This window comes from Sinohyriopsis cumingii, chromosome 6 (assembly GCF_028554795.1).
Source record: "Sinohyriopsis cumingii isolate HCF-2022 chromosome 6, ASM2855479v2, whole genome shotgun sequence".
NCBI lineage: Eukaryota > Metazoa > Mollusca > Bivalvia > Unionida > Unionidae > Sinohyriopsis > Sinohyriopsis cumingii.
This window is the reverse complement of record NC_142966.1, coordinates 79,137,234-79,162,072: the sequence shown is the minus strand read 5'-3', so window position 1 is coordinate 79,162,072 and position 24,839 is coordinate 79,137,234. Positions and strand designations below refer to the sequence as shown.

At 33.4% G+C, this 24,839-nt stretch overlaps 2 protein-coding genes and 1 pseudogene across 3 annotated transcripts in view; all 3 read right to left on the bottom strand.

The window, feature by feature from the left end:
- Positions 1-5,474: 5,474 nt before the first annotated feature.
- The window catches only part of LOC149797289 (uncharacterized), a 130,644-nt gene continuing 111,279 nt past the window's right edge, over positions 5,475-24,839 (bottom strand). For both annotated transcript variants that reach the window (XM_089962009.1, XM_089962008.1), the window contains 2 exons: positions 22,474-22,672; positions 5,475-6,021 (listed from right to left, as the gene is read on the bottom strand). In XM_089962009.1, the coding sequence (XP_089818135.1) occupies positions 22,479-22,672 (194 nt within the window). In that variant the 3' untranslated portion in view covers positions 5,475-6,021; positions 22,474-22,478. The remainder of the gene's footprint in view (positions 6,022-22,473; positions 22,673-24,839) is intronic.
- Positions 9,446-11,753, bottom strand: LOC149797291 (uncharacterized; annotated as a pseudogene).
- On the bottom strand, positions 11,982-16,061 carry LOC149797290 (uncharacterized). The gene is made up of 2 exons (XM_089962006.1): positions 13,570-16,061; positions 11,982-12,416 (listed from the first exon to the last, which is right to left on the bottom strand). The coding sequence occupies exons 1-2, from the start codon at positions 13,816-13,818 to the stop codon at positions 11,985-11,987; spliced, it is 681 nt and encodes a 226-aa protein (XP_089818132.1). The 5' UTR covers positions 13,819-16,061; the 3' UTR covers positions 11,982-11,984.

The following is a 24,839-nucleotide window of genomic DNA, read 5'->3' as shown; positions in this document are numbered from 1 at the left end:
AAGGATGCCAGCTTCACACTTCATCAAGAGTATCCAAGGTTTTACCAGCCATTGGTTTGAATATAGGAGAAGATAACACGCTGGCAGTAGTTATTACATGAATATTTATGTTGGACCAGGAGTTGAATGTTGTTGCAGTGGCCAATTTAGGTTGTTCAGAATTGCTGGCTGGGCCCAACTTGGTATATGGTCTATTTGGCTGCATAGAGTACATAGGAATGAACTCTTCCTGTTTCCTCTTTTTACTGATTTCTTAATGGAAGGAGGTTTTCCTTGATTGGTCTTTGCCACAACTCAACCATAACAATTTTGTAAACTTTATTTCAACCATTATATATCATGACCATATCATGACCATAGCATGACCATATCATGACCATAGCATGACCATAACATGACCATAGCATGACCATAGCATGACCATAACATGACCAGAAGAAATACTTAATTCATTATGATGAATGAAAGAAGATTATTAATAAGTAAAAAAATTACTTAACTTTTTGTCATGTATTACTTACATGTCTTAACTGAAAAATAAAGACTATTTGAACAAGAAAAAGAAATTATTAGACTAAACTATTCAGTATGTACTAAATTATTACTACAATACAAATAAATACTGGCCTCAAATAGTTTAAACAGTGTTACTGACTTAATTGGAAATCTACCTCTACGATATATATACAAATAACAAGGGCATATATCAATAGGCTATCACTTTCAGCATGGTATATCACAGAGAAAAAAAACAGTGGCATGCATTTTAAGTGCAGTACATACTGTACTTCTGCTTTTAAAATACTGTATCTATGCCTTAATATTGCAGCACATTTCCCATATAAACACTCACATACGCTTCTTTTCATGTTAAATATGCATGCAGTCATGCTACACTAACTTAATAAAATCACAGAAATTCTGCTTTCCAACTTGAATTGCTGCCTTGCTTAAATCTGCAGTCACAGTGAACTGAATTTCACAAGAATGAAGTATCCCAGAATATACTGCTATAATGCTGAAAATGCATTCTGCAATCATGCCATATTTACATATATATGCATGAATGCATAACACAGGAAAAATAGGCTATGCTGCAGTTATGCTGAGAAAGATATAATTTCAGTCTGGAAGAAACCAACCCTGCAACATGCTGCAGTTAAGCTCTTTTCTTAAAATAAAATCTTAAAGATGTTGCACACTGAAAAATATGTTTCAAATCAACAGTTAATTTTTATTAAACTGTTTAATATAGTTCAATTTAAATTACAAACTTTTTGTGAACCAACTATGTCCCTACATCAGAATTATCAAATTCTAAGTTGCACAAGCAAAACATATCTCTAAGCAGATGCATCAAGAATGATATTTCAGTGTTTATGCTGTGACATACTGGATGTCTGCAGCAGTTTCTTAAGAAAATTTCTGATACATTCGGAACTTAAAAAAATATATATATATATATATATATATATATATATATATATATATATATATATATATATATATATATATATATATATATGAGATATAAAGATATATAACTTTCCCTCAATTAATTATGGTGATCTCTCATAATTTTTCCTTACTTTTTTTTCCTCTGCAAGTCTTCTGACTTCATAGATATGTGAGGACTTTATGATTTTTAACATAAAGAAACATTACCATCTAGAATTTTCTGCATTCCGGATAATTTTTTTACTGTTGCCTTCTTAAGTGTTTCAAATTCTACCATCAGTTCCATCTGTCAATAAGACATTTAGGATGGTAAAAAACAACAAAAACAAAGACTTTTGTTTAATCAGAATAAGTGTTACTAAGAAACAAAAGCAACGTGAGCAGGGTTACCAGAGCACAGTTGATATATATATATATATATATATATATATATATATATATATATATATATATATATATAATTTGTAAGAGCCATAAATTGTTATTCATAATCTGAATATCTTAAATGTCACAAGAATGTCATCTTTAATCTGCAGGAACTCCATTTTCTTTGATACTTAATATTATTACCAGATTTAAACCAAATGTTTAAACATGGTCTGTTATCACATCATTTTAATAATAATAATAATAATAATATTAACAATATTAATGTTAATAATAACAACAACAATAATAATAACAACAATAGTAATAGTAATAATAACAACAATAATAATAATAATAACAACAATAATAGCAATAATAATAATAAACGCAAAGATTACAGAAAAGTAAATGCCTGTAATTTGATTCCTATATTATATCTTTCCATACAATATCAATTATTAAATAATGAATATTTTATATCATAAAGGGGAAGCAAAAAACTAATATTTAGAAAAGTCCATTATTTATAATTTAATCTTTTCTGTTTCATCTTATTATCAGACATGTTATACCTGTTCTGTTTGTTTTACTGTAAATATAGTTGCTATTATTATTGGTATTACATACTGAATTATTACATACTGAATTATTACATAGTGAATTCAAATTATATCCTGAAGTAATTGTTTTCTGAGAGCAGGTCTCATCGCATTCTGCCTGCATTCATCATCATTGTAAAATTTTCCATTAAATTCTGACTCATGCTCAAAAGTTGCTGTTTTATTATAGAATGGAGAGAATAAATATATTATGGCCAAATATGCTCTTACTTTCCTTTCAGTCCCCTTAAAACATAAAATTTATGTTGATAAAAAATCTATTCATTTAGTAACCAATCCAGAGAATGTACTCTTTGTAACTGCATTACAAATGACAATGATAAAACAAGCATGCTCAGCCTGAAAAGAAGTTCAAACTTTAGTTTTCCTGTAGCTGGGGTTTTAAGGCTGCTGGTTGCTTGCTTTAAGATATATTCACCCAAGGAGGAATTTTCTGATTTGGACTTCAGCTGTATTCTTGAGTCTCATATTTCTAAACTAGTGGGTTTTTTTCCATTTGGAGATGGCACATGTTTTGGCATTTTTGTCATGAACAAAATATATATATGAGTTGCCTTAAATATTTCTCTAAGAACATCTTGAATAAAGTAATAACAATTAAACAATACATAAACTCAAAACTCTAAATATGAACTAAAGAATTTCTGCCAATATCATTATGAACTAAAGAATTTCTGCCAATATCATTTTCAGGTCAGTTTCTCCTATTTATCTCACCAGTGCCAAAGGTAAACTGATTTTTATTCAAAGACTCAAAAGCCATCATGGATCAACTTGGATCCCTTTATTACTTATAAGACATAAAAGACCCTGCATTTGGCCAAACTCTCCAAATTACTACTGGATAATCAATTAAGAACTTGTTGTGGACACACTGTAACCTTCTAAAGCCAATTAATAGCCACACATTACTGCACTTGTACAACATTTCCAGTCCACAGGATACTAGTTCCCACCTTTTCTGTAAAGTTTGGATAGACATGTAAAAACATACATATTTTGGTCATACGCTTCTGCAAAATATTTTACTTTTCAAGGGCAGCAATCAACTACAGAATGATATGTGCTGTAGATAGGTTTTAAAACAGCGCATTTGTCCTACTGCTGTATGAATCACATGCATGGATGTTACAACCCTCCAAAATAAAAAATGTTAAGATCTCTTTAAAAAAGGATGGTTATGAACAAACACTGAGATATGTTTCTAAGACTGTGAAGTCATTTTGGAATGATGAACAAAATATTAAATGCTTACAGTGTTGAGCCAAACATGAAAATAGTCAAATTAGTGCTATGTTACATTAATACATGACACTGTAATATATTTTCAGTGGATGGAACCTAAACTGTACAAGAAGCAGATAGGATGCAGGATTTTGGTTGGATGGAGACAAAACCACTCTGATGACATTCTGCCTGACCCCCCACACTCCCCACATTTGGATTCACTACTAAAGTAATGAAAAAGTTAAGTCATAAGACAAATAAAGCAGATTGTTTGAACTTGTATAGCCCTGTACCTGTCTTTTTTTAACATAATGTTGGTGCAGAACAATCCCATGTAATGTTTTACCTTGAAATCTGTGATAGCAGATGACCCAATAAAAACAATGAAGCATCCGGGTATGATATAATTTATAACACTACCTACAGGAAGGCAAAATGATGGCCTGTGCAGGTAAAATCATTGAAGCTTCACTTGTATGTAACCTGTCATAGTGGAATTATACATATTAAGAGTTTTCTAAAGGCACTAGATGCTTGCACACAGATATAATATATAATTATAGCCTGAATGGTTTTTTTGAAGACACATAGGCTACCTGTGCACAAATGTAATTTGTGAAGAAAACAAAATGTAACAAAATTTTAAAGGCAAAATTTTGTTACCGTAAGGATCACATAAAAACTAGAAATATACATGGAGTATACTTTCCTTGAAAGTGAACAACTCCTCCAACATGTAATGGTATATCTTCCAAAAAGTTGATTCTGACTTTTGTGAGGCAACTCATGGTGACAACATGCTTCTTAGCATAAGCAGAAGTAGTATTTGGGATATTCAGGGGATTTGTCATCAATCCTTGTACCAAGGGGACATCACTCTGCCCAGGTGCAACTTAGTTGGGCAGATAGCCTTGCTTTCTTTTATGAAAAAGAATTATCCAGGAGGGCTGGATTTGTAGGGTAGTAGTAGTTCTCCTAAGGTTTTATGATTAGGTAATGTATTTAAAGAAGAAATTTTTTGTACATGAAATGCAATTATAACTTAAATTGAACAGCACATCAGTACATCATTTTGATCTATTACGAGGTTTCATTTTAAACAAACATTTAAATGACATAAACTAATGTATATTAAACATATGAATGAAAATAATTTTTAACTTTGATAAATACAGTTTCAAACACTTGTGCATTTATATTCTTTCTTTCCATTTTGCTCCCTTGAATTTATTCATAGATTTTAGATGCCTCCAGTAGAATTATGTGATTAAAAGCAAGTGAAGTTCTTTAGAAAATGTGTACATACAAAGCACAAAAGGCTGAAGCTACACCCTTAACAGTTTGAAAGCAATCTCAATGGAACTGCGTGTATTGTCTGCCATTATTTTATCATGTTTTGTGCATACTCCATTACATAAAGAAAAGACAAATGTGTGTAACCTTCATTGTATATTACTTTCTCAGTCACGGCACTTATTCAGTGCTAATGCTGCTATGCTGGAAACCTATGTCTTTTCTTATATTAAAATTAACATCCAGCATAGTTGCATCATGATAGTGTACAAGTAGTTAAAAACACTGGGAAACAGTTTATAATTGCAAAATTACCAATATATGTGTGTATTTATATATATATATATATATATATATATATATATATATATATATATATATATATATATGGCCCATATTACAACATTATATTTAAAAATGTATAAATATTGGAGTACAGTACATGTCCTGTAATATACCAGTAAATGTCTGACATTGAGTAGTTTTTCTTTTCAGCCTCAAGCTACGGTATATATAAACAATACAATGTTGAATTAAATAAATTTAAAGTTAAACTTAAGAATCATACAGTTTGTTTTGTGTTTTTTTACACTGATTCACATGCTAGTAGATATGAACTGCATTCTGATTGTGATTCTGGCTAACATAGCAATGTCAACAACAATTCTCATTTGCTTACAAGAAGTTAATTAACCACAAGCAGTTTATAAACAAGAAAAGTTAGCCAAAAGACCCATATTTTAATAACAATTTCTATACCATGATGGCCCCCTCTGGCTGCTCCTTTTTCTATAGTTTTAGGATGGGTTCCATACCTATATAAATTCAACATACCATTGGCACTTCCAAATGAACTCATTACACACCTTCCTCAAGGCCAAACTTCAATATTTCATCTTTTAACAAAGGTCATAGTGGCTCCTTGGTCTGACTGGTGTTTGCACCATAATGCAAAGTGTCTTGCACATGATACGTAAGTAAGCAAATCCAGAGTGTGCAGTGGGGCTTGGAAAAATTCCATGTCTCCAGATATGCTGCATTTGAGCCTTGTAATCTGGAAGTAAGATATTAAATTTATATGACAAAGATTGATGACAATACATATAAAGGTACTGGAAGTAATATTTAGCTAATTCAATCAGCTTGGTTTGTTGTCTTCTTTGTTAGTTTAAATAAATTATGATGAAACCTTAAGTTTTTGATCTTGGAGTTTTCTGGATGCAATTGTGAACATCGTTTATACTTTGTAATACAAGAACTGGACTTTCCAAAGGACTGTGGAACAATTTTTAAATCTGCCTTTTGAATGTGCATTACACAACCACACCAAATCTCCACTTTTACAAGGATTTAGTTGGATATTTCTGTCATGATCTTTTCTCATGTGTTCTGAAAAAAGTTTATTCTATTTCTTTGCAAATGCTTAATCATTTCTAATTTCTTTCCTAATCAAAATCCAAAGGTGCACCCACACTGCAGTCTTTCAATAATCTTTTCCTTCTTTTCCTCTTCAGGGGTTAATGAAATACATATGGAGAGACAAACACACAAAAAAAGTTACATATTTTGACACAGAGTAGAATAACTATCAAAGATAATGCAAACGTCTAAAGGAAAAGAACAAAACTATTAGAAATAACAACATGTCTAGAAAGGGATTTGCTGAAAGCAATAAGCTGAACAGCTGTAAGCTGTTTGAGGTGATCTAATTATCTATATCATTGCAAGGATTGTATATTTCATATGGCACTATCTATCATCTATAATGGTTAATTATCTGCTTCTAACTTTTTATCCCAGATAATTTCCACAACAAGAAACAATGATATAGTATTTACATGATAAGTGAAGGTAGTGTAAAGTCTGTATGAATGCAACAGAATCACAGGCACATCAGCACAACAGTGGCCATATGAAAAAATTAAGGGTAAAATTCTAGAGTGTAAAATGGAGGATTGGAAGAAGAAAAAATTCAAACATTGGAAGACAAATCCTTTCAACCCATGAAAATCTAGGAAAATAAATCCTTCTAAAAGCATTTCAGCACAATAGTGGATAATAAAGCACCAAGTAAAGGTAAGACTATAAAAATATCAATACAGCAATAAAAGAAAAGAAAATAGTACCCTACTATGAAGATAAACCCTTTTAAATATGGAGACTTAGGATATCATAATCAGTAATAATATGTATGTATGTATGTATTTATGTGTGTGTGTATATATACATATATACATACATACACACACACACACACACACACACACATATATATATATATATATATATATATATATATATATATATATATATATATATATATATATATATATATATAGTGAAATCCCTCAAAACTAATCTTTGTAAGCCAAGCTCCCAACAAAATCAAAATTTGTATCTGGTCCTGAAAATTTCCTTCTTTAATATCATCATTTTTCCCATAATAAACTGAAATCCTTCTACTCTGAAAATCAAAGCAATTTTGGGGCACAAATCTCACTTTTACACTACCCCTCCAAACCAAACTCACTTCATACTTGGAAATGTATTGTAGCTATCAAATTTCATGCAAGATTGGTTATAATGATCCAAAAATGACCTATGGTCATGCATTCAAATGAACACACACCTGTTGTTTGTTGTGTCATATTATGGTCAACAAATACTATAGTAAACTTCTCAGTGAGTCAATCACGCAGAAATTCCTAATGGCATGCGAGGTAATAACATTAAATTCTACATATGCACCAATACAGAGCACGGATGACAAATTAGGCTCATTTGAAGTCACTGCACCCTTAATGGGACTCATTTGTCATGTTGGTTTCATTCCTTAATTTGTGTAAATGATCAACAGAACTTTCGTATATAAATGAAATATCCAGGCTTTCACATCCAGTCCAGCAGCCTTGTGTATATACTTCGAGAGTTTTAAAACAGTATTTGACAGGAATATAATGTTGTTCTGCCATGTTTGCACTGAATGTTATAAAGCCAACAGCTTTCTTGTATGTTCACACTATTATATGTACACAGACAGGTATGTTCTCCCATAATTACACCTCTTTCTGGTCACATGTATGCTTTCCCTATTTCACACATGCACCCCATATGAAATAATTAGGTGGATTCCACCTGGAACTTAAGCAGACTCCAGGCGGAATCTGCCTAAAATGTTAAAAATCTGGTTAATACAAAGGCGGACATGGAAAATTTGAAAAGTCAAAGATGAATCCATGTAAGAGTCCGTCTAACTCTAAGATGGACTTTTGTCAAATTCCTGCTATAAATACATCTTTAGGCGTAATTTTGGACTTGGTTGATTTTCCACCCACCATCTAGGTGGAATTAGGAACTTAGTCACTGGCATCTGTTATATGAAAGGCGGAATCTGGACTTAGTTTATTTTCTAACCAACATCTAGGCGGAATGAAGAACTCAGTCATTTACATCAGTTAAATAAGGCAGAATTTGGATTTGGCATTTGTGTGTCTGTAAAGTTAAATGTAAATTTTGACTTTTTTTATTTGTGCAGCAGCGATGAACTGAATATTTGTATCATATTCATTTTACAAAGATAATGCTACTAAATTACATGAACGATTGAAAGAAATTTTTTGAATAATACATTTTTTTTAAAACTTATGCAGGTTTCTATTTTATTTGATATATTCAAGCTTCGATGATGTGACCCAACAAATTTGAAAACAACATCAAGGTTCAGAATTTCTGAGGTGATGTATTTATTCCACAATGAATCTGTTGCTTCAGAGATTAGTAAACTGTGCAACATCTCCGAGTCAATAACTGTACTTGGCTCCAAATATAACTAAATTCCATAGTTATCGATAAAGCAATCCCTTACTTTTACTAAAGGCTAATAACTTAGACTTGCACACTGCTTCATAATTTCCAACTTATGTTTAAAAAATGATGTCTTGAACTATTTAAAATCTTTTGCAAGATGTTACTGGGGTATATCACTAATGGTTTTGAACAAGGACGCAAACTTGAGTGATTCACACTAACTTCTTCAAGATCACGCTTCAAACTCAGTGGAAAACATAAAAATTGTGTATCATATTCCAAAAAATACCACCACCACCCCATTTCAAATTGGGGTATCCAATTTCAAGCTGTTGACTCTTTAAAAACACAGCTTATAAGTTGCCCTATCCACAGAGTTATATGATAACAGTACATTAATATTCTACCGTGGCAAAGAACTCAATTAAAAGATCTGAAAAATCAAAAATGAATACTAAATCTGCTTATAAAACTAATATGCAATGATAAGCACACATTGAGACAAACCTCATATGTTCTGGAAAATGTACAAGTTGGTTTTGCTGGGCTTAAAATACAAAAAAGATCAGTATAATGAAATTATATACCATTTTCACTTTAACTGATTAGTCAGACATGTACCAGCACTCAATAAGCATATAATAATCAACATCACTGTGATGAAAGAACCCTAGTCATTCCTGCATGGTTCATCTACAGTCTACATGTACCTATTCAGTCTTTACTCTGAAGTCTTCACATTGTTCTAGCAGTCATTTCTCTTGAAAAGAAATTGGGATGAATATAACTGTACATGTCCATATAACAAGGATATTATTTTCTAAATTCTGTGGGAATTAAGTACACAAATAATTAAATTTAAGTGATTCACTGTTAATTATATTCAGCATGTGCAGGAACTGACCTTAATTTTACTGTCTCTAGCACTCCTTTGACGCAGACAAATTCTTCAGCATGTACAGTAAAGGCTCAAAAACTATAAACTTTACACAGTTTTCATGTTTCTGAGGTTTTATTTCACTTTTATCAAATGAGATTATTTAATGCAAATAATTAGTTTTAGAATTGTCTGTTTTGTCATTTCTTATACAAATCTGCAGCAATTTCCTCCTGGACTTGTAACAGGACAATTGACCATTTGTAATAAAAATACACAGTCCACATGTTGCAGAAAATGCACTTTAATCAGATTCCAACTTGTTGGGAAATCTGCAAACGTAGAGTCTATTTGCTCCTGGATATTCAATGAGCATACAGCTTGAAATAAGATTCTGAATAGGTACCACCTGAAGATCCTTTGTTTTCATTACAGCTAATAGGCTTAGTTGTTCTCCATAATTCAAACACTTTAGCTTTTCTATGAATGTTAGTATTTTTTGTTCTCCATTTTCTGAAATTATAATAAAAAATCTTACTTTTCCATAAGATCTTCCCTGTCTACTGTTGTACTCAACTGTAGAGTTGTCCTGTTTCAACATTTGTGAATAAGCTAGTCCATAGATCACATTATCATTAATTTCTACTCTGCTGAAGCTTCTAAATTTAGGTGAAACTGGTTCAAAACCAAGAAATGAATATAGTGCTTTGTTTTCTTCCTCTATGAGAGCTTTCTCTTTCACTCCACCTAAGATATAAATACCATTATCAATTCTGTCACCTCTTTTTAGTTGGCTTGGTGATTCAATTGAATTATACAGTTTTTCACAAAAAGATCCTTTTTTGATGCATTTTTGCTTCAATTCAGGTAACTTCTGCACGAATGACACTCCTGTCACAATCTGATTGTCTATATTCTGTGTGCCCCCTATCATTCTGAGAAGAACACCATTTTTGTCTTCAAATGAAAAGCAACTGTGCGTGTAAAACGGTCCAAGGTTGCACACGCTGTCTGGAAGATGTAGAAGTTGGTGAACATTCAGTCGCATAAAACATGTGTCATACATGGTCTCAAAATATCTGCAAAAGTCAAGTAGCATATGTTCGGCTCGTTTAATGTCATTTTCATTTGAACCAAATTTCAGAAGAATGTGCATAACATTTACAAGTAATAGAGAATGAGAAAATCTCTCATGATCTAAGACACCATGTAGCACTGGTGCACCAAAGAATAACAGAAAGGACTGATATTCGGATGCCTTCCAATATTTCAGATCTTGAATAGATCATGGTAACCTAGTGATATCGAGTGTTGGAAAAATATTTAACAATCTTTCATCTACTTCACATAATTTGTGGTAAATATTAAATGGTTTCTTATTGTGTTTGGACAGAAACCACAATTCTAGTAAAAGCTTCTGCACACCAAGGAGGACGCCATGCATGTAGTCTATTGCAATCCCAGTAACAATATTAAATCCAGGAAAAAACAGTAACCATGATGGTCCTTTGATACCCTTAACAGCATAATTGCCTGTATTTCCAGCATCCTGATTTTGAACAGCAGTTCTGGCATTTTCAGTCACACTATTAACAGTTCTTTCAGGACCCTTTGGAGTCATTATATCAAAGGGAAACACTCTGGCCTGGCCTTTTCCAACTGATGCAGAAATACCCTGCTGCTCACATTTCCAGCATGAATATGCACCATTGTACTGCATGTGATTGCACAGCAGACTTCTGGCAGGAAGATCTGCAGTACCACAAAGTAAAATACCCTTACATATGAAAGATCCTTTTCCTGGAGACTGACATTCAATGCCCTGAAACAATTCCTTCATAGTTTTTTGAAGAGGTTTCAAAAATGTTCCCGTAGATGGTTTCTGACTCTCAAACCACAAGCTTGCTAGGATCATATTCTCTTTTTTCATCCGTTGTTTGTAAGGTAGCTCATTTATAACAAGAAAAATTGGCCAAACCGACACTTTACTGCTTTTGAAAACTGGTGCTCCATCTGTGGTAAATGTAAATGAAATGTTATTTGGGTCCCTTAGCAATCCATGATTGTCAAACTTAGATTTATAAAGCATACCATCATAAATGTCTTCATAATGGCCACTTGGTGTGTTTCGTTTGAAGCGATGTTGAAGGTTTTCATAAAAATCTTCCTGGGAAAACAAGTTTTGAATTTGCTTTTTTAATGGTATTTCCTGAAAATAGTTTTCCTTACTTCTTTCAAAGGGCTTCGCACAAAACTCAAATGAACATGTCTTACGTGAGCTATCTTCAATTGGTCCTAAACAGTATGAACAGTAGTAGTGATACACTAAAGGATTACGCAGGTTTGTAAAATATTTTTTTAAATTGATAAAGTTTGGTACACAGATTGTGTCCACTTGGAAGAGTGAATGCAATTATATTAAGCAAACGTTGCGTTGCATCACCAACTAGATTATACTTTGTTGTGAAGACTGCCAGCAGTAGCATGAGAGCTCCAACTGTGACACAAGATCCATGATATAAAAAAATTGAATCTGCATCATGTATCTGTTCGTCTTTTGAATCTTCATGTAAACCAAGTGTATCTTCTTCATCAGAATCTACAAAAAGTATGTCATCATGTTCCAGAATCTCATTAGCCTCAAAAATTTCATTCAGAATTTGGTCTAATTCTGGGTCTGTGGTTTTGAGATCATTCTCTATAACTTTGTTAATATCAAAGCCTGCAGGACCATCATCTCTAGGACCACCATCTCTATCCTCCTCCTGAATAAATCAAAAATAAATCACTAGAATTATAAATCTTTATATATAATACCATAATTTCATAACATGCTAGAAACCTTTTTTTCTGGGGTGGGGGAGCAAGGTAATTAGCATGAGGGAATGATATTATACCTGCTTTAGTATATTCTGGGTATGTACTAATTATAATGCAGATGACATATTCCATGAAAGTTTCTGAGTGAATGTGACAAAGAAAAGGTCTATATACACAATAATCGAAATCCTGGCATTTTAACACACACACACACACACACACACAACTCTCCAGCTCGTGCTTGTTTGAAATATTAGGCAATGAATATGACATAATGTCAAAAGTTTCACACATCATTACTGATATAGATTGCAATCTTCTTAAAACTATCTACAGCTATTATCTTTATTACTAATATTTGATTTTGCTTACATACTTTAAATACTACAAATTCTCATACCCACGGTTACACTGTACCTAGACAACATATACCATAACACACTACATAATTTATGCCTGACATTCAATGTTTTTCCTTCGCATTATGTACATAATCTGTTAAATATCTACAGGGTACATTCAAGAAAAGTACCCCCCCCCCAAAATAAATGTCAAGACTATCTAACGTCAAGTTTTTGTCATTACTGAAAGGTATTACATTTTTGTGACACTGTAACCGAGTATTTCCTTTAGAATACTCGTCAATGCAAACAGTTAGTCAATCTGATTGGCTGTGATTCAATAGTATGGGTTGAAAGCAGACGAAAAGCCAAAATTCGATGCTCACCCCGCCCCCCTTCCAAAAGAGAAGGTATTAAAGTTCACAAAATAATCAAAGCAATCTCTGGCTGCTCTGAAATGAGCTTCTGTGCCAGGGCACCGAACATCAATTCTTTTCCAGGGGTTGGTTGCCTTAATAAAACAATGATTACTATTTTCCTGGGAAATCGTAAATACAAGTACGCGTATTTTTGTTTAAACTGTTTACATTTACACTGAATAAGCTTTTACTATAAAAAATAAATCTACATGAAAGCAATACCCTTCCTCCCGGAATCCGCCCCCCCCCCAAAAGTTGTTTCCTAACGCTTGATTGGGTGGGGGTGGGGGTGAAACTGTTCTTGAATCACTGGAATAAACAAATTAACAAATATTTACCGTTTCCGCTCCTGATAACTCCATATATCCATGAACTTCATTTTCAGATGCAACATCTTTACTGGTTTCAGCGGCACAGTTACTTGCTGTACAAGTCGGCTGTGATTCTACATAAATGAGTTTTGTCCTCACAAATGTATTGTCCATTTCACTTTGTGAAATAGACAGTCTTGGAAGTTTCATTTCAGCATCATAATTCCTACTCCCATACGGTCCTCTGCGACGTTTCTCCGACTGAGATTCGTCCATTTTATAAAACAAAGGGTCTACCGAGAAAGGCCGCTTGAAATATAATATGCTGTGAAACAAAGATGTACATGCAATCCTTGATTGGGGAACTATTAGGGAACTTCCCCAATTTGTTAATGTTCAAAAACAATACTCTACCAGCAGATTTCGATTTTGGAAATAGGCTTTTCTAACATATAAATAAAATAATAACTTTCATGTCTTGATCAAAAAAATATGTTCAAATCTTTTTAATGGCAGCTTTATTTTTTTTATTTTTTGTGTGTTTTGTTTTGTCGTTTGCCGATACTTCTATTTCATAATCAAATCCCTATCTGCGCCCCACACCTCTTAACCCGCTAGCATCCAGCTGCTTCATCAGCGCGCCAAGAGTTCAAACGGCCATAGAAAGCAGTTACACGTGGGAATTTTAGTTTTCGATCAGCATTCGAAATTGTACTTCAGCTTCTATAATGTTTGCGTGCATTTATTTCGTGGAAGACAATTCTTTAAGTGTTGTAGGACAGAAAAGTAAGCGCCTTCAACGTCTTGGACAATTTAAAGAGAGAGAGAATGTGAAAATGACCTGGGGAAAAGACCTGTTTTTAGGAACCATTGTGAAGATCCATGGTGAGTGTGTTTTGACTTATTCTATTACCTAAAAAATAAACGTAAGAGATCCTAATATGTTCTGGTCTGGTATTAGATTCATTTGTTTTTCTCAGTGTGTAGTAAACTAAAAAATATTTCTTGTAGTCCTCTTCTTTCATTCAATTGTAGTATTTCATACAAAGATATCTATCATAACAAATTTACCACGGTTGAAAATTTATGAAATATGTTATACAAATAAGGTCAATAACCAATGGATTCACAGGTGTTCTGTTCAGACAAGGAATAATTCCCAATAAGTGAATGTTCTGAAGGATATAATGCATGGGTCACACAAAAAAAATAAGTGGGATTTTACTTACCATATGCATACCAAGGTCATTCTAAATAAATTAAGTACTAGCAAGCTGCCAGTTGTCAGCAATAAGCAGGAGGTGAAAGCTTCATTGTGAAATTGTACTCCAAAAGGTTGGTCTCTGTTACCGGTAACATAAAAAAAATACATCAGGAATTTACATTTTGTTCTACATGACAATCATGGCAGTCATCTGGAAAATCTTGATGTCACTATGACTCCTACAAAATGTTATTATGAGGTTTCCCTTCAGATTTCAATTGAAACACTTCCTATGATATCAGGTTTCGAATAAAATTTGTGACAGTTTAAAGTTCAATATGGCCACCATGGCAGCCATCTTGAAAATCTTACTGCTACTTCTTCTAAGTGGATGGTGACATATCAATATGAGATTTTCGCTAAAAGACTTCTTTTTCATATCTAGTTGTTCCCATATAAAAATAGTGCTGATCTGGCCTCAAATATATCCATCATGGCAGAGAAAGCACATGTTCTCAGACTCCTGAATAGTGCAACTCTCTTTACAGCCCCAGCTCCATGGAATTCAGGCTCCAAGCTGGCATTTACACTAAATTTCTTTAAGATAAGGAATAATTTTTATAAAGGCATTTATACTTTTCTACTAATGAATAATCATATTTTACATTGAAATGTTACAAATTCTGCTGCTATCACTGAGTGTGGTTTTGAATTTAAATAGAGAACAAAAAGATAAAGTTGATCCTATTGGTGTACCTATAATTTTATGTCCTTACTTTATAACGATAATATGAAATATATATAAAAGAATGAAATGAACCTGAAATATCTGGTTCAAGTTTTATGAATTTGGCTTTTAGGCTTTCATTCTTTGCAAAACTGAAGCAGTTGCATTATGTTGACCGTTTTTGTAGCTTTACTTTAATTTTTCACTGCCTTATATTTCAGAAAGTGAAGATTATCTCACAGATTTTTGCTACAAAGGCAAATGCACAGATTTTAAAGAAATTAAAGGAACAACCTTCAGAGGTACCTAGGGAACTGTTTACCTTCGATCATTTAGCCAAAACTGATGGTAAGCGACAGCACAAGGAAACAAAAAAAATAAAAGAAAGCCGGCAACAGGAGAAGGATTTTAGCCCAAAGAAAAAGAGCAAAGTAAATATGCAGGCTAAAGGTAACACTAAACAAAAACAAAAGAGTGTAGACTCAACCAACCCAACAGTTGTAAACAGACAAAGAAAAAAAGTAATGGAAAAGTCAAATTTGTCCATTTGTAACTTGTTAATGAGCGATATCAACAACCAGTTTGAGAATGATTTCTCATTACGCCCTAGTGAACCATCTTCAACATTGATACCTGACCAGTGTGGAGAATCAACAGTGAGGCAGGACTACCTATTAACAAAGTCCCCAGTACAGCGAAATGATGTTTGTTCTCTGCAAATATTGGAACCAGTCCAAATTGCAACAGTTGAAAATCCAGTAGGTGATAAAGTACCACCATCTGCAAGGGCATGTGCATCCATAGCAAGAGAGAAGGAGCCACCAATGTACACTCAACTGATGGCTACTTGGTCTTTATGTACCAGTACTTATAGACCAGATGATAACCCAGGAAATCTCTTCAATCATCCAGGTAAAAATCTTTTAGGATTGTAAAGTAACCAGTAGCAGGCAAATCTTGTGAATGGCAGAGTGTATTTTCAGGAGCTTTACATTTAACAGTTTCCTTCTGGGTCATACCCACTATATAATAAAGACCAAAAGGTACAATCCAGTGAAAATGATAACCACTATATCTAGCATCAAGCTCCTGTGGGGTGCATTAGTCGTGTTTATATTTACAGTCACAATAGCACATTACAAATGAGAAATTTGCCTCAGATTAGACTATTTTAAATTGAAATTTGAGGGGATGCAGTAAATGATCCAAGTTTGCAGATAACCAGTTTTGGATGACCAATATCAATCATTAATCTTAAAGAATCCTAAGTAATTACAGATTTCAAAGTATAATTAATATGCCAAATGAAGCTAAGTAATAATTTACCAAATGCTGGACATGTGTGCATAGCACTGGATTTGGATTTGTGCACCACCACCACAAACAAGGAAAACAATTATAATTGACAAACAGGATGTTATCTGGAATAAGGTTGATGAAGATGCAGGAAGCTTTTATTTTCACATGTTTAATTTTTCTGCTTCAGTTAATGATATCGACAAATTGTTATTAAACTTGGTCATAATCAAAGTATGTCTCCACCAGTACAGTGTAAGAATGCAAATATACTGGTGAGGCAGTATTTCTCATGGTGGATTGCTAACAACTTGCACATGTACACTGCATGGTCATTTTTCATGTATTTTAATATTTTATATTTTAAAATAGTTAACATGTGAACACAAGTTCACATGCACAGGCGAGTATGGCCATGTCCATTGTTTTTTTTAAAAAGTCTTTACACTTGTTTTGTTAACATTCCAGCACCTCCACCAGCCATTTTGGACTTGTTTGAAGGTCTTTGTCAACCCCATGTACAAAATTATCACAGTTGTTTGTTCATCAATATACAAATCAAAGACAGAATGCCAGCAGCTTCTTCCCAAATGAGACAAACTACTCAGAGGTTGGTAAAATTTATAAATAAATCAAGAGCTAAAAATGTTTTGCCCTTTTTGTCAAATCCTCTTTGGATGAAGTTGCCATAGTGCTTATTTTGGCATCCATGTGTGTCCAAATGTCTTTCCATCACTCCACACCTTAAATTAACCTCATTGTTTTAGTCTTTTTTTTAGTTTCATTTCATTTTGGTAGCATTTGATCTGATTTGTCCTTCCTTGGTATTGGAATATAGCTTCATTATACAACTGGTCAATATTTAATTGAACTAATGCTATAATTATCTAAATTTGGGGTGTGCTCAACATGCAACACATGTCATCCTTCTTATTTTAACAAAATGCAAGTTTTGGGATGGAAGTGGTTACAAACGCAATCCATTTATTTTCTGTCCACATTAATTGTAAGTAAGACTTTCCAAACATAACAGCATCCACCATGATGTGAACATTGGAAGTCACTTAGCTCTCTCCCCCAGTGTCTGCAGCCCCAGATAGCAGAGGATAAATGTAAAAATTGTAACATCATTGGATATTTGTGCATGTATGATTAATGATATGTGCACTCATCTTTTTGACATGATGTACAGATGGGGTTTTAGATTGCCTTTCCAGAATTATGCCTGGAAGGGTATGAATGGGATGAAGTTAGTAAAGTTCACTGAACTTTACTAACTTCATCCCATTCATACCCTTCCAGGCATAATTCTGGAAAGCCAAATATTGGGAAGGAGTTGGGTAATATTGAAAATGACCTTGTCACAAACTAAGATAATCTTGTGCATCAAATGAAACTATTTGAAGGAAATGTTAAGAAGCCAAAGACATTTTCATTTTGTTTAATGGGTACAATCTTAAGGGCCAGCTGTAGGTTAGGGCATATCAATGGCAGCAGCATAAAATGTAATTATCAACTCTCTTTCAGAATGACACAGAATGGACTACACAGCCATTACTGTAGTCTCTGCAGGAAAGTGAAAACGGGTTTCAGCAGCCATTACAAAGCAGTTTTTATGGAGCCAACAACTGCACAAGTTCACAGGATTTATTTGTACCTTCAATACAGCAGGATTGTAATCCTAATCCTGTGAACAGACAAGACCATGGGCCCCACTCATTTCCACATTCTCCATGTGTGAGTCCAACATTACCAAAAGCAGCATCTACCCCAAGGCGATCACCAAGAAAGCTTAAATACCAGGCTGATGTTTCTGGTGTTGAGCAAGAGAGAGATGATGATGTAAGACTTGTATTGTTGGGTATATATCAGAATTACTGTAGTAATAATTAACCTCTGTCCACCATGATTTGTAAAGTTATAGAATTAGGTTATGTCTGTGCATTTGTTATACTGTCATTGTTAGATTATAAATAAACCAATGTTAAAGATGTGTTATATATAGCAGACAAGTAGAGCCAGCTGATTCCTAATTTTACTAGTTAGACTTTAATTTTTTTTCATGGAAACGAGCTACAAATTAGCTGCTTTCATTTTAGGACAGTATCTCCATTATCATGAGATATGTTTAATGTTTATGAAGCTTGTTGGTTGTATCTAACAGTGGTAAGAACATATAATGTTTCCTTTGTATGCTCATGCTTCAGTAAGACACAGCATAATGGAAATTTGCTTTTACGTCATTTAGGAACTGTAGCCTGGTAAACTATTCCATCAACACATGTCTAGCCTTGTTGTCTCTAATTTATCAAGACCTTTTAAAATTCTAAAGAAATGTAATATCAGTTTAGCCACTTTTGTAGCCTATAGGCCTCTTGTGCTTTAACAAGTGGATTTAATACATACTCTTTGCACCAAAATTATTCTCAGTTTGTAATTATTTTGAATTCATTTGTCACCAAACATATATTAAGTTAGTTCTCTGCATTCTTGTCCTTTCAGATCATTCTTATCATTTTTTTTGCTCCTACCTTTTACTAATAACTGATATAATTTTTCATCCCTTACCTTATGGAGCCCGTCAATACTTTATGATCTGTCAAGATTTTGACATCTATCCCTGTATCTGTCTCTTCATTATTGGCAACTTTATGAAACGCTAGTGGCACAAATTTTCTTAGTTATTCTAGATTTAGCTTAACAAAGCCAAAATCTATTGTTAGTAGTTGACAAAAATTATGTACATTAGTTTTATTTCATTATTAATTATATCTACTAATAAACTGCTTGTGTCAGATATCAATGATTTTAAAAGGTCTTATGAGTACTTGGATTTTGTATTGTATAACATGTTCATTAAAATATTAATTTTTTAATTTTTCAGACAGCCAAACTACTTGCTTCATCAGATATTGTTGTGAAACGATATGAATTGCGAAAATCAACTTCTGCAGCAGCTAAAGCAGCACCCAAAAAAGCAGCATTCACACTAGCCAGCAAACTCTTGCCACAACTGTTTTCATGGCAAGAGTTGGCCATGTCTCGTGGACAAGGCCTGCGCACAAAAAAAGCTGGGGACATAAGACCACCCTTGCATCATGCTAGAATAGAAGTTCTCAAAGGTAATCACTATACAGGGAGAGAATCTGATGCTTCTGAAGATAGAATATCATAAAATTAATTGTTAGAGTAGAGCTAAACTAGGAGCAAATTATGATGATGCTGGAACTGGGAAATGCATTCAGCAAGTAATACATTAATTACTAGCTTATCATATTACATATTTACATCATGGCATAACTCAATTGATACAGTGCTGTTGTACTAACTTTGAACTGAATCCAGTTTATATGACTTAAAATATATTACACAGATTCTTAACATTTTCGATACAACAATTACATAATAACTGGAAAAGTTGTATCTAATCTTGCCATTCACAGGGAAATTGCCTGAGAATCCCCAAAGTTCAGTAAATTGCTTATGTTGATTGGGAAATGATAGTGCGTGTGTGTGTGATATAGGTCAAAACTTGAGCAGATTCAAAACAAGATTGCAGATAACTTCAATTAGATATTGTAATGTCATTAAACCTGTGTTTGCAATATGATCTTATAAATCCCATTTGAAAAAGGTTTTCATACATTTTTAAGTGTATTTTTGATTTAATATTACGTTATCAAATACTCCGAACAATAATTAAAATATGTGTATTATTGTATGTTGAAAGTGCTAAATTGACAAACTTGATTGAGACCAGAAGTAAAATATACAGTACACCTTGTTGAGCCACAGTAGAATGGTATTTATTATATGTTTTACTTTTTTTTGCCAGATTATGTGATAGCATGGTGCACTAAAAATGGAAAAGAGGTAAAAGAGCAAGACATTAATGATGCTGTAACTGAGCAAGTCAGTTACGCAAGAAAGAAACTGAAGTCACAGTGAAAACATTAGAACTGCTTTGTTCTATCACCAGAACAGTTTAAAAATGTTTTGTTTGCAGTGAATAATTGATGCTGTTAATTTGATTTTCATTTGAAAACGTTCAATTTTTTCACATACATAGTTTTAGGTTTTGGAGAGAGTTTAGGAAAAGTGGCTTGATTAGCTAAAAATATTGAACAAATGTGACACAACCCAGTTTTTATAAAGCTTGTTTGTTATTTGCACATGTCTTTCTTTTCAGAATGTACTAATTGGTCTATTTATATTCTCTGTAAAATCAGGTTGATCAAATAGACTTTAGTTATTGTGTATCAATGTGTTATTCCTACAAGCATAATCTGCAAATTATTTAGCTTTGCAGATACAGATTAGTGTGTAAACTTACTGAGATGAATATTAATTATAACTGTCAGTTCATTCATGCAAGAAAGTTCAGAGCTGGTAACATAATTGTAAATTCCTTACATTTAGAAGTTGGGTCCAGTTCATAATTGTTCTACCCTTTTTAATTATTTTTTCCATTTAAATGATGTTCATGTATTGTGTTGTTGGTCAAAATGTAATAAAAATTGGAATGAGTAAAATGTTGAAATCAATTTTGTATTTGCTGTAAATTATCCATGTCTGTAATCCAATGCAATAAACTATCTATAGAATGGATTAAATTGTGTTTGGTTCTGGTCTTAATTTCATTAGATGGAATCTTTTTCCACGCTGAAGGCATGTTGCTTCCAGCTCTAGGCAGAGTTTACTTCAAGGTGAAATTTCTGCAAGGTGGACTAACATTTTGACATTTTCATTATTGGATCGGGTTCTGCAGGTATTTCCTTCGAATTAGGCAGAAGTAAAGATTCCGCCTAGTAACATTAATTTGCATATTTCAAGCTATATTCCACCCTGAATCTGCCTAAAAGTGATCATAAATACGGGGAATCTAGGCTAAATAAGCGGAATAAACAGATTCCGCCTAGTAGACAGAATAAACAGATTCCGCCTAGTAGACGGAATAAACAGATTCCGCCTAGTGGACGGAATAAACAAATTCCACCTAGTAGGCGGAATAAACCAATTCCGCCTAGTAGGCGGAATAAACAAATTCCGCTTAGTAATAGACAGACTAATTTGCATATTTCGAGCTGTATTCCGCCCTGAACCACCTAAAATTTATAATAAGTGGAATCTAGGCTTTAAGGGAAATCCGCTTTAAAATTCCACCTGGAATCTGGTTAAAGTCAGGGCGGAAGTTTTCGTACAGGACACACTTAAACAAAATTATCTTGTCTCTCGCAAATCAAATCAAAAACATTAAACAATATTTTGAGTTCAAAATTTTTCAAGCTTTCTTGTGCTAAATTTAAGCCTGGTATTGATGATGCTGTGCTTGTACATCTAGTTATGTATCAAAAGACATTTTTTACATGCCTGTAATACCCTCAGTGAACCAAAGTCCTCGGAAAACCAAAACATAAATTTGGCCCAAAGGATTTTCGGTATGTACACATCAATCTCTCACTGTAAGGCCCTACACTATAACTTGGTTCCTGCTAACGCTGTTTTGTTTCATTACTCAGAAGTAAAACTATATGCATTATGTACCTCAATATGAGGCAGTCTCAATACAAGATGCTGAACAATTTATGATCTACAGTTGTCTAATATACAGGCATGTTACTTGATGCTAAAATTAAACTCTGCTGTCTCATTACATACATGGAAAAATCGGAAATCTTTCATCATTTACTACTGATGGATTTACCTGTTTTATAGGCATGGTTTGACAGATTGCTCAATACGTTTGCGACATATTGGGCATTTTCGGAAGGCAGGTGCACATTTCTCACAACAGATTAAATGGGCACATGGAAGAAAAATTACACCGACTGGATTCTCCATGCAGATTTTACATGTTGTCTGGTCCTTCAGCTTTTTGTTTTCCTCTTCTAATTCTCCAAAATCTAAAAGAAATTTTAAAAAAATATTATACAAATGAACAAATGGAAAGTCTAAGAATTGCTGTACTATTTCTGTTCCAATGCTTCAAAGGCTGGACAAATATTTATCCAAGTTGAAAAATCTAGATTCTATACAACAGTAATCATACTTAAGTTTTTCATCAGTGACATGAAATATATCCATTATTCACTCATAGCAAGCAAATTTTCTTTTCATTATATGCTCAAATGTATTGGCTAGCAAGATGTATGGATAACAGATTGACATGGTAGCAGATTTCGTACTGGATCCTGTGCAATGCCAGTAGTTTACCATTAATGTTCTGCTGTGTTTTGTTATTATTTGCACTGAAAATGTAGAGAGTAACGTAATTTTCCTCCCAATTCAAAGTAAAGTACCACATTAAAAAAATATAATAATTTGCACCTTCTTGGATTTCAACTCATTGGAAGGTAGCCATATTATCTGCTCAACTCACTTCAAATTTCATGGTAAAAATGTTATCTGTGTCTATTGATGGCTAGTAATAATGATATTTTCCCCCTCAATTGAAATATCAAGAATATTTCTCTGAGAAAATTAATTTGCTGCTGAGCATAAAATAAAATTGTATAGTGTGATGCAGAGGTATAATAGTCCGACATCTCCTGAAAATATAAAATACTGTGTTAGGATGTACCCATTGGGCAATAGTGGAACGTATCAATGGAGGGAGTTTAGTAATGTTTACTATGGTTTAATCATACAACATCTTATCTATATTGACCTGTTTACCAAGACCAATTAAAATCAGGTCAAAAACACCCTCTCTTGATTGGTAAGTTCATCCACTCCGATGCAGAACCACCTCATTATTATCAATTGATCTCTCTCATTACTGAGCTGGTCAAAGATCATGATGTTCAAAGTCTGATCAAAATCTGATTAGAAATCTGATCTCCAGCTCAGCAAATCAGATGTGACGATCACCTCATGAATATGCATGTATATCATTCATTACTGAACTGAGAGCTTGTCAACATAAGCCCACATTCCAAGTTTCATCATAATCAGATGAGAAATACAGCTCTCAGATGTAATGAGCTCAGCCAATCAAATGCAGATTGTCTCATCAGTATCAGTGAATCCTGCTCAATGTCAAACTCAAATGAGATGGTGATGATGTACACCTATAATCCAAGTCTGATCGAAATCAGGTCAAAAACATGGTCTCAAAGTGCTAATTAGCCTAGCCCATCATTCTCAAATTTATCTCAGATATTGATGACATAAGCCCATATTCCAAGTTTTGTCAAACTTGAATCAGAAGTATGGTCTCCAAAAGATAATAATCTCAGCCAATCGGATGCAAGATCATCTCAATATTATGCATGGATCTTGCTCATTCGGGGGACAATGATATCCTTGCCCAACAAGCCTGTACAACCCAAAATCATTGTAAAAGAAAATGGAATTTTATCAAAAATTTCCCAGATTCAATAAGTGAAAATTTGAATTGTTGCCCTCTGTGATTATTGAACTCCTCTGAGATCTTGATGATACAAGTCCATATTCCAAGTCTGATCAAAATTATATAAAAAAAAATTGGTAACACACTCTGATGCACGACCACCATATCAGAGATCTTGATACAAGTCCATAGTCCAGGTTTGATAAAAACCAGATTCAAAATATGGCCTCCTGATTGGTAATGAGCAATTGTTGATGGATGACTGATGCTGGGACAATATCAAAAGCTCAAATACTTATTATTTTGAAAGCTGATGATAATGTATAATTCTAAAATTACATTTAAAGCCTTATTTATACAAAATTTTTATTTAGCCAACCATTTATTTAGCTAGAAAGTAAAAACTTTACTAATGAGCTTATTCTAACATACCTGAACAATGACCGTGAATCTTCACTGCACATCAGTTTGGTTCCTGAACTACCCGATTTGCAAAGAATTTATTTATGAAGTATCTTCGCATCCCTTGGAACTTCACTTCTTGTACAACAATAATTTCCTTTTGAGTGGTAGATTTATTGTGAACACGGGATGGGTATTGGAATACTTTATTTTAGCATGCAAGCCAGTTGCTATGGCAACCAAATCCTGTCAGAATTTGTAATACTCCAGAAAAAATTAAATATATTTAATTTTTTCTTTTTTATACTGAACCTTCT

Coding starts and splice junctions, on each gene's coding strand:
- LOC149797290 (XM_089962006.1), bottom strand. CDS start 13,818: ATGGACGAATCTCAGTCGGAGAAACGTCGCAGAGGACCGTATGGGAGT. Junction 12,417..13,569: donor AGTTATCAGGAGCGGAAACG/GTAAATATTTGT, acceptor TGATTTATTCAG/GAGGAGGATAGAGATGGTGG.